Source organism: Alosa alosa, chromosome 23 (assembly GCF_017589495.1).
Source record: "Alosa alosa isolate M-15738 ecotype Scorff River chromosome 23, AALO_Geno_1.1, whole genome shotgun sequence".
In the NCBI taxonomy this organism is placed as follows: Eukaryota; Metazoa; Chordata; class Actinopteri; order Clupeiformes; family Clupeidae; genus Alosa; species Alosa alosa.
The window spans coordinates 11,922,704-11,934,578 of NC_063211.1; the positions used below are offsets into that span (position 1 = coordinate 11,922,704).

An 11,875-nucleotide genomic window follows, 5' to 3' on the forward strand; every position below is an offset into this window, starting at 1 on the left:
GTGTTTAATAGCACATATAAAACTCTAATACGTCTCAGGCTACCAACTCCAAGGCTCATAAACCACAAACACCCACACACACACACACACACACCTACTCCTACACATATAGACACAGATTGATGTTGATATGCATAAGAGCATTTGACACAGGTTTACACACACGCTTACACACACACACACACACGCACACACACACACACACACCTTTACCATTTAATGGCATACTTAAAGTCACATGACTTTTCACAAGGTCATTAGCGCCATTGACATTTGGGAATTTCATTTATTTTCATGAGCTCCTCATCCAGTGTATTCTCATTTTTACACACACACTTACACACACACACACACACACACACACTCACTTACACACACACACACACACACACACACTCTAGCACTGTCCTAACCAGATGACCGTACCTGCCCACTGCCCAATAAGCATCCATTGGCAAAGCTGCAGTTCTGTATTTCTTGCTCTCCTCTGCGTGGAGAAATGGGTTGGTCTGCCAGATGCAGGATCATGGGTGAGCTCCCGTGTGATGCCGCTAATTGCCTGCCTCTCTAGCACCACCACTTATCTGTGGGGACAAAGAAAAGATCCCCCACATTCAGTATCTGTAGTTGTGTTTTTTTATTTTTTATGGCTTTTTTTTTCTGCTCAAGTTTAGTGCAGGATTTTGCAAGCTAAGCTCTTTGCAAACTCCCCTCAGCAAAGTGAAACTCCATCGCTTAGTGTGTTTGGGCGCGGTGGATTTAAGCAGCCGTAAGACCCGGGATGTGCTGTAAACGCAGGCACTCCCACTGGGCTTATTTAGTCGGAGGCGTCGGCGCCGGGGCAGGTAGCGGAGCAAGCCTCTCCTAATGACTAACAGCGCAGAGCTACGCCGTCTCCAGATAAACATCTACTGCACCTATGGCGGAATAGCTCAGAGGAAGACTGCAATCCCGCCGCCGGCCCCCGGGGGGCCTGGAGAGGGAGGGAGGAGGTGGTGGTGGAGGAGGAGGAGGTGGAGAGGGTACAGAATGGAGCGTGTGATTTTTAGCCAGGAGTTTAACAGGCAGTCAAGGGAGGCGGAAAGTCTATAAGATGCGCTAAAGGCAGAGCTATTGGAGCGAGAGAGGTGGTGGCGTGGTTCTTTTTTAACTTTTTTAACCCCAACTCTCTTCCAAGATGTGGCACATGTCCGAGGAGCACTTTCTCCCTTTTCCTCTCTCTCTCTCTCTAACCACTCTGCACACTGTCCTCTCTCTCTAACTCTAACTACTCTGCACACTGTCCTCTCTCTCTCTCTCTCTCTCTCTCTCTCTCTCTCTCTCTCTCTCTCTCTCTCTAACCACTCTGCACACTGTAAAAAGAAAGAGAGAAGGAGAGAGAAGGAAGGAGAGGGTGAAAGAGAGTTAGAGGGAGGGAGAGGTATGCATTTGAACGGTCCGCTGCACTGAGTGTGTTCTGGCTTGTTCCACGCTGTGTTCCCTCACTCAGGTCTGCTCCCCTGGACCACAGAGGCTCACATTATTTATGTCGCATTCGCTACACACACACACACACACACACACACACACACACACACACACACACACACACACACACACACACACACACACCAGCACACTCATACACAAAGACTCAAACACTCCCCCTCCACGCGCACACACCCACCCACGCATACACATACATACACATACACATGCACACACACACATACACACGCACACACACACACTCATACTTAAGCTGCATTCAGACCTACGTGTACAGTAAGACCAGAGGTTCTGTGGATGTTAAACGGTTGAAAGTGCAAACTTAGCCAGCTGTTCCACTGCTCCCCTCCTAGTATTTCCGACGGACATTATGTATACGAGCTTGTGTCTGAACAAAGTGAAGAACAGTCAGAGATTCTGTTTCATATGCGTCGGTGACGTTCACACACATCAGCATAATGTCAGAATGTTAGCATCATGTCAGAATCACTCGAAGGGTCGGACCTCCATTTGATACACACACACACACACTAGCACACTCATATATAGAGAGACTCAAACACTCCCTCTCCACACACTCACGCACGCACGCACGCACGCACGCACGCACGCACGCACGCACACACACACACACACACACACACGCACACACTCTTGCTCTCGCCACGAAGGCCCCAAAAACATATTTCAGGTTCACACCTCTGATGAGAAAATAGCTGCTATTCCTGGACTGAGTGATGCTGCCGCTGAGGAGCTCATGTTAAAAATGGAGATGCTCTCGTGTAATTCATAATGCACATGGATTCGGAAGTGTGTGTGTGTACGTGCATTGAACTCACATTCACCCTCAACGTCTCACCAACGCTACAGACACTTAGAGTCTCAGTGAAGAGGTTTAGGGTAGTATATTATGGGATGTAATGTATTGATCTGCATCAAGAACTGGTCATTGTCGTACTGATATCCTACCTGTAGTTATGCGGTCTCTCATTTAACATTCAGGCATGTGTTAGGTGGTGGAGGGTTGACCGAATGGTTCGTGATGATTTAAGTCATAACTGGCTGTCCAGATACTTCAGAGACACTCCTCAGGGATGTCTCTCTCACACACACTGTTTTCAGTCAGCATCCAGACTTCTCACAGACTTACCCTCAGGTAACTGACAGATTCCTCATATCCAACACAGATTTCTGACCCACACCTACCAGAAATCACACCCAGTGGACCAAACACGCATTCCCCACAGGCAGCACATACATCTGTCCAGGACGAAAGGAAATCTTGAGAACTGCATACTGATTTAGGAACAGAAAGTTCTAGAATTTGAAACGTGTACAGTGGGGACGTGCAGTAACACTGCTTATGCATGTAACTCCATGTAAGACTTAGAGCAGCACAGTGTTCATGCCCCTCAGTTATTGCCTCTTCTCTGTACCCACATACCTCCCAGATAGTCGGCAGACGTGCATAGCATAGGCACAAGGCCAGTGTTGACATTGGCATGTACTGTAGTCATTCACCAAATGCCTTTAATCAAGCCTCTAAAGTACAGCTATACATTCCTTGTACATACATATACATACATACATATACATACATAAAAGCCATCAGAAGGAAGCATTTCCCCTGGCTGCTGCCGCCCACCCAGCCCCTCTGCCAACTCCCATCATCCCCCTGTGCCAACTCCAACTCCCATCATCCCCCTGTGCCCCATCCCACTCCAGCTTCCATCATCCCCCTGTGCCAACTCCAACTCCCATCATCCCCCTGTGCCCCATCCCACTCCAGCTTCCATCATCCCCCTGTGCCAACTCCAACTCCCATCATCCCCCTGTGCCCCATCCCACTCCAACTCCCATCATCCCCCTGGCCAGAAGCACAGCACAGACAACAGGAGACAGTTAGGGAAGTTCACGTTTGATTCATCTTTGGTTCATGTTTGGTTCAAGTTCATGCAGCAGAGAAGCTCAAGGTCAGTTCAAGATCAAGATCCAAGATTTCTTCTATTGTCATCACACTTGTGTACAGTCAAGAAAGAAGCATCTTTTCTCCTGCAAGTTTAAGTTCAGGTCAGACTCTATAAACGCATCTTAAGATATAGAATGTATTGGGGGCTGTATTAAATAGCCTTAAATTAAATTAAATTAAATGGAATGGAATTGAATTGAATTGAAACTCCTCTGGCCCCAGTGAAGTTATTTCTCAGCTGAGGGCATACGTTTGTGCTTGGAGGTCTTTTCATTTCACATTTCACCCCACCACAGTTAGCCACACAGAGGAAATGTGCACCGGAAGACGGAGTGGAAAGAGAGAATGAGTTTGGGGAGATGGTTTATGTGGAAAGGTGTGTCAAGATGTAATGAAAAAGCCCAACATTACATCCTTCTTGGACCTTGAACTGCAGTGCAATTTTACCCACCTGAAATGAACAAAATTCATCAGTTCCTAAAGTGTTATCAGGACACGAGGAGTGTGTGTGTGTGTGTGTGAGGAAGGGGCTGAGGTTGCAGGTCTGTTATGCTGTATCTGAGTTGCGGGTAATAAACCAGCCGTTATGTTCAGTGGACATGTATTTATTACTCTCTCCTCGACTTCTCTTTTCATCAGTGCCTCCCTCCTTCTCGCTTTGTCTTTTCTCCACCTTTTTTTTCAGTGTATCTTTCTTTTTTCCTCTCTTTCCATCAGACTCTCTCTTTCCATCAGAATGTCTTGCCCCCCCCCACCTAAAGAAGTTAGTAGTGATTATTTCCGCTGTCAGAGTGGGCTAACTCGGGGGCAGATAGAGTTGTCAGGAGAGGAGACTGATCCCTCAGGTTGCCGCCGAAGCTCCTGACATGCCGACCACTTTTTTGGCCGGCGGCAAAGTGAAGTTCGTTCCTGCGACGACCTGGGCGCAATGACTGACAGTCCCCATGGCAGTTTTCTTCCCTCCATGCACACGCACACACCCACGCACGCACACACACACACACGCACACACCCACGCACACACCTATACAGCTCGGCCGCTTAAATCTGCCACATCTAGATTGAATCATCAACCCTCCTGAATGGATCTCCGCACGCACTTACTCACTCTCTCACTCACACACACACACACACACACACACACACACACACACACACACTCCCCTCATGCTGTTTTTTTCTCCCTGCATTGCTCTGCTGGGCTGTTTCACTTGGTTTGGCTGTTGCTGAGGTGGAGTCTCTCTCTCTCTCTATCTCTCTTTCTCTTCCTCAGCCCCTCCTCTCTCTCCCTCTCTCCCTCTCTCTCTCTCCCTCTCTATCCCTCTCTCTCTCCCTCAGCCCCCTCCTCTCCTTCTCTCTCTCTATCCATCCCTCTCTCTTTCTCTCCCCCTTTCTCCATTCCTCTCTTCCTGACCCCCTCCTTTCTCTCTCTCTCTCTCCCTCCCTATCTCCCTGTTTGACTGATCTATCTATATCTCTGCCTATCTATCAGTCCCTATCTGTGTGTGTGTGTGTGTCTGTGTGTGTCTGTGTGTGTCTGTCTGTGTGTGTGTGTGTGTATGTGTGTGTGTGTCTGTGTGTGTCTGTGCCGGTGCGTCTGGCTCTTGGCTGCTTATCAGTCTGCTGCTGCTGACTGCCAGAACGCCAGATACATGTAGGCTCCTCAGAGGCCATAACCTTTGATAGATCTCTCTCACACACGCACGCACACACACACACACACAGACTCACTTTAGTCTCTTGTGTATGTCTGTGTGTATGTGTGTGTGTGTGTCAGTCACCTGTCTCACATTGTAAGTGAACTCTGAAGTTACCTTGGCTGTCAGGGACTCCTGTACTTCTCCACTGACTTTGATTTTGTGTGTGTGTGTGTGTGTGTGTGTGTTTCTCTCCTATTCCTCAGCTCCATCTAGCAGGAAGCCAGGAGATGCCCTCATCATCTCGGACATAAAGAAGGGCAGTGTTGCTCACAGGTAAAGTGGACTACACACACACATGCTCATACACTCCAACACCACCTCACACACACACACACACACACACACACACACATACAGTTTACCCTACAGCAGAACATACACGTGCACACACACACACAGCCACACACACATATATCTCATTTATAGGTTTTATCAACTCTTCAACACCACATAAGGGGTAGCTGTGGCCTACTGGTTAGCGCTTCGGACTTGGAACCGGAGGGTCACCAGTTCGAACCCCGACCAGTAGGCATGGCTTAAGTGCCCTTGAGCAAGGCACCTAACCCCTCATTGCTCCCGAGCGCCGCTGTTGTTGCAGGCAGCTCACTGCGCCGGGATTAGTGTGTGCTTCACCTCACTGTGTGTTCACTGTGTGCTGAGTGTGTTTCACTAATTCACGGATTGGGATAAATGCAGAGACCAAATTTCCCTCACGGGATCAAAAGAGTATATATACTTATACTATTTTTTCCAAACAATAATCACACATCACTTGCATAATTTCACACATAGACATACACGGTCCGTGTATCATTCATTCATTTGATATTCAATTGAGAATCAAAAATGAAAAAAAAAAGACTTATTTCATTATTTGTTTATGAATGTGATACAAACAAACAAATAACACGTTGTTTTCCAGGCTTTTGATTTCATGGTCAGATCAAAAGTATAACATTTCAAAAATGGCTTCAGGGCCGAAACTGATTTTGATATTTATTTGTTCCGATTTCTGTGACCTGGAAGTCTATCCAAGTCTTGGTCTAGACCTGTCAGTGCTCAGTGTTGCCAATTAGTGACTTTGTTGCTAGATTTAATTTTGGCCATCCCTAGCGACAGAAAATATTGTCTAACAACTATAGCGAGAAATTGGGCAACTTAGCATAGCGATGGCAAACTTGGTTTCGTTGAATCGACAGAAAATCATCTCCCTTCTCATGCCTGTTTCGTTTATGAACATCGCGTTCGCCCAAAGCCTTGCCCCATGATTATAGAAGTAATGATTGTCCTAGACTATGTAGTATCAGCCCATGTTAGGGAAGTAGGCCTAGATGCTAGATCTATTAGCTCAGATCATCATTTGTCACTAACGTCATTGGAAGGCAGCCAGCTGCAGTAGCCTTCTGGTGAGATTACACCAAAGACAGGAGCTATGACAGGGAAACTAGGGACACATCGTTCAACAAGCACATTGATCAAAGGAAAGAGGGGCTACAACTTCATTCACAAACAGAGCAAATAATTCAAATCGAGCCATAGGCGTAGCCACAGGTGGGCCTAGGCCCGTCTACTTGTCAGTCTTGCCCGTCCAATTACGTTCACCATCTAAAAAAGACGCGCAAGTCAACACTGCTCTGAGAGCTCAAGAATCAGTCAAATTGCGAACAGGCGGCAGCTCCGTTTAATTGTCAGGTGTGAAATGCGTTCATGTTCCACTTTTTATGTCATAGACGTTGCATGCCTATGGAAGGAAAGGCTTTGCAGTAGGATTGTCCAAGCTGTTGCTTCAGTTTGTGTTTTAAGTTATGCGACGCACCTGCTGGGTTCATGCCGTTTTGCACAAGTTTAAAATGTTTAGCCGACTGCGTAATTTGCCATTTTTGTTCAATAAGTTCTACTTTTCATATCATGAATGTAACATGCCTATGATAAGGCTTTGCAGTTGTACAATATGGTCAATCTATTGTCTCAATTGTGTTTCATGTGACGCGCCGAAGCTAGGCCTACATTCATGCATTGTTTTGCTCCAGTTTAAAATCTTCCTGCCTAATTTGGAGGCAGCCGTGGCCTACTGGTTAGCACTTTGGACCTGTAACCGGAGGGTTGCCGGTTCGAACCCCGACCAGTAGGCACGGCTGAAGTGCCCCTCACTGCTCCCCCTCACTGCCCCTCACTGCTTAGTGCAGGCAGCTCACTGCGCCGGGATTAGTGTGTGCTTCACCTCACTGTGTGTACACTGTGTGTTGTGTGTGTTTCACTAATTCCCAGATTGGGATAAATGCAGAGACCAAATTTCCCTCACAGGATCAAATATATATATATATTTATTTATTTTTTATACTTATACTTAATTTGTCAGCTGTGATCAAATGCGTTCAATAAATTCCACTATGTCATAAATATAACATGCCAATTAATGTTTGTATGGTGCATCTCATCTAGGCTTCTCTTAGGCTATGTTCAATCAAATTGGCTTTGCCCACCTTTTCTTTCTGTGCCCACCCATTTGAACATTTCTGGCTACGCTAATCGAGCATATAGTAGAAAAACCTATTCATTTAGACTGCCGACTGAGGGGTAAAAAAGAGATTCTGTTGCTCTGTCCGAGTGGTCATTTAAAAATATATCTTTAGGTTAAATTGTGTGTGGTAAAGTTATAATCGGACTGGTAGGCCTAGTCCGATTTAACACTGCAAAACAGAAGCAGCAGCTGGCAATGGAAGTCAATTTTGTATTAATTTTGGATTCTCAATTGAATATCAAATGAACGAATGATACACGGACCATACACAGATAGTATATCTCATTTGTATGTTTTGTTAACACCAATCACACATCACATTCACACAATCTACAATATCTCCCTCTCTCTCTTTCTCTGTCACACACACACACACACACACAAACACACACACCTAGCCTACATCCCCTGCTCTTTCCATAATGGTATAACAGCTCAAGAGAGAAGAAGTCCTCCTTTACAAGAAACATATCTGGGACAACCCAGCATGGCTTTGTGCAGAGAGAGTTCCAACCAGCTGAATATAGATTTATAGACACACACACACACACAGTTTGAAAAGATGAATGCAGATGAGATATAATAAATCTGAATATATAACTGCCTGCCTCCCACTTCAAGTTGAGCTATTTTCTCTGTGACACACACACACACACACACACACACACACACACACACACACACAGTGACGGGGGAGTTTAATCCATGATGGACGAGGAGGTGTTGTTTATGTCTCATCTCCTTTTGTCTCTGTTTTATGTTAAGGGTTCCGGTCTTTTAGCAGTGACGTACTATAAACAATGTCCAGCACACAGCACACAGTAAGGTCTTTGCACACTACAGTCCGTGGGGTTTTTTTCCGGGTGCATTAAGTACAGAGTGCTGCAGCAGGAAACATCATTCACTTATGCTACATATATGGAAAAACACACAAAAAAGCCTGTTCCAAATGCATTTTTAACAAACGGAATTTGAATGACACAATGTGAGGTTGTATTTATTTTTTAGTTGTCCAACAATTTATAATAAATTAAATAAAAATATGCACACACACACACACAGACATATACACACATACACAAGCACCATGCAAAGTAACACACTTACACCAAAGTCCATATAGGCAAGTCCTGGCATGCAGCAGCCATCTTGGTAACACTGTTCTGGCAGTTATTTGGGTAGCTGTTCTCCTGTTCAAATAAATGGGGAGACATACATAAGATTAGATTAGATTCAACTTTATTGTCATTGTGCACTGCAGAGTACAAGTACAGAGACAACAAAATGCAGTTTGTGTCTAACCAGAAGTGCAACAAAGCAGAAAAGTGCAATGTGATATACAAAGAAGGTGGTGCATAGACAGGACAGAATATATAGTGCAGTGTAGACGATATTATACAGTTGTTTTCAGATTGTGGTTTAGAGTAGTATAAATTAAACTGCAGTGTATTAGCAGTAACCTTATAAGAGCAGAATAAATATGGCTATGTAATATGAACAATGTATTAACAACATGTACAGATATGTGCAATGTAGTGGCAGTACCATTATAGTAGTAGTAAGAACAATATAGATATATGCAGTAAGGGAGGTCGTATTGACATAAAAAAGAGCATCAGGCGAATCTGTGTTTAAATCGGAGTTGAACAATATAAATATCTTCCTTAAATCGCTAAAAATATAAAAGGACATTGCTGAAAGGGCCGGGATACGTGTAGACAACTGCCATGTTGGCGTTACAAACTAATACATTTCTGTATTCTTTGAATGCTTTGTCTTCTCATTAGAAAGTCTCTGCTTATACACCCACCCACACACACACCCACCCACACACACGCACACACACACACACACACACACACACACACACACACACACACATGATTTTCTCATATTAATAGTGTTAAATAATATGCTCTGGAAATTAAATATTTTATGATTTATCATTTCACTTAAATGAATATTGAGCATTTAACTGTGCATATTAGACCAAGGTTCTACACAGACTGGTGTCTCCCACACACTCATCAGCACCAACCTAGAATGTTATTGCTAAACACATTAATATACATGTTCAAAATGAGTCATGAAGTAATAATGAACTTCAACTGGGTAGGCCTTTAATGGCAAAATAATTTGAAAAGTACTTGCAAGTGTTTACAATGAGCTATAATCATATTAAGAACGTTGTGAGGCCATAGTTTGATGATGCGCTGTTACATGTATAGAATGTAACATTACAATGAATTCTATATATAGTATATGCAGTATAATGAACTTGATGACACATGACAAATGTTTACATAGCCTATTTATAAATCATTCATCATGCTCGGAGTGTACAGTATATTATCAGGTCATTTTCAGGTGATGTTGCACTTTCAGGTAATTCCACCTGTTCTTTGAGTGCTTCTGGCATACAGTACATGTAGATAGACACAGCACATATATAGCTCTGTCTGGGTGGTATCACCTAGCTAGAAACACACACTTTAGCAGGACAACAGTTGTCCAAAAAAGAACAGAACTCACATGTACACACACACCATGTGGTTTTTGACAGTTTGACAGTCAATTTTACTTCAACGTTAGTCCAAAATAGAACACAACATACACACACACACACACACACACACACACATACACACACACACACACATCAGGTTGGTTGCCGTGGAGGTGCATCTGGTGCAGCTCCACCCTGAGCTGTTTTAATTAGAGCTTCAAAACAAGAGTGTGAGGCTTCCTGGTATTTGCGTGAAACTAGGTCGTATCACTGTGTGTGCACACATGTGTGTGTGTGTGTGTGTATTAAATAAGCTACATTTAGAAAAGGAAATTAGTTGGGTATAAAAAGCAAAAATATCTAATTGTCAACAGGAAAGGTGTTAGAAGAACATCAGGGGGGATGGTGGGGTGGTTGAGGGGTGGGGGCTTTTGCTCTCCACTTTTTTGGGCAGGAGATGGTAGATGCCCCAGTTTAACTGCACCCATTATGAAACGCTGCCGCCGCCTTATTCCCTGGTGATTCTGCCAGCCAGCCAGGAATACAGGAACTGGGCCACTACAGAGGGTCTCCAGCGTGCAGGGCACAGCCGACGCAACACTGCACACACACACACACACACACACACTCACACACTCAGTGTCACACAGCCTGTCAGTACAGACACAATTCAGCCATTGTGTAACATTGTGTCTCCATGCATTAATAGCCAGACATAGACTAGCTAGTGTCATAGCTCTGTGTTGGCCATGTCTGAATAGGATGGTGATTATCTGACGGGAGCTGGGCTTTTCTGTGCTGTGTTGTCAGATTTTTTAGTATTTATACAAGGCACTTGAAAACAATAGGAGTTGTACCAAAGTGCTTGCCAGCCAAGGTCCAATCGATCACCATGAAAAAATAAACCAGAATAAAATGATAGAATAAGAGATTAAAAGACTACAGAGTCTAAAAAGATGAAAAATAGAAGACCAGGATAGCAATACAAGTGAAATAATAAAAAAGAGGTATCGATGAGCAAAGTAAAAAAGAAAATGTTTAAGGCAGAAAAGAAAAGCGAACATAAAGAAGCAACATTTTAAACTGATGGAAATTGAAAAATAGATAACCGCATAAAATCATAAATATGGATAAAGGAACTGAATACTGCCATAACTGCAATAATACACATTATTATACGGCGCTTCACAAGGCAAGCAGAACGCTCGATTGACTTGAATGGGATTTCCCAACGTTCTACGGTAAAATAAATTAATGTAATTACCGCTGCAAACATATAATTACCGCTGTCAATGGCAATGGGTTTTGTGCTTCTGATCGTCTTTCATATCACTACATAGGGACTGGAACTTCATTCAAACGTGAAAGCTGACGGTTGATCAGCTGTGTTCTAAAGAATGTTTGATTCAAGTTCAGCAGCGTGTGTTGTTGCGAACTATTTGTTTCTCAGCAAATGCCACGATAAACGGTAACCAATAGGCTACGCTATGTAGGCTAAAGTCATATCGTGGGGAGTTTATTATTTAGTTTTGGCAAGTAGCTGTATAATAAGCGGGATAATGTATAGAACGTCGGTCATTATGGGAAAATAAGTCCCTTCAGGGCGACACAAGCTGGCGCGGCGGGGTCCGGTTCGCCCTGTCGGGACTTATTTTCCCAATAATGACCGGCGTTCTATACATTATCCCTTA

At 44.1% G+C, this 11,875-nt stretch overlaps 1 protein-coding gene across 1 annotated transcript in view; it reads left to right on the forward strand.

Annotated features, from left to right (window-relative positions):
* grip1 (glutamate receptor interacting protein 1) overlaps positions 1–11,875 on the forward strand; it is a 202,887-nt gene that overhangs the window by 167,570 nt on the left and 23,442 nt on the right. The window contains exon 15 of the mRNA XM_048235680.1: positions 5,361–5,430. Within this exon, the coding sequence (XP_048091637.1) occupies positions 5,361–5,430 (70 nt within the window). The remainder of the gene's footprint in view (positions 1–5,360; positions 5,431–11,875) is intronic.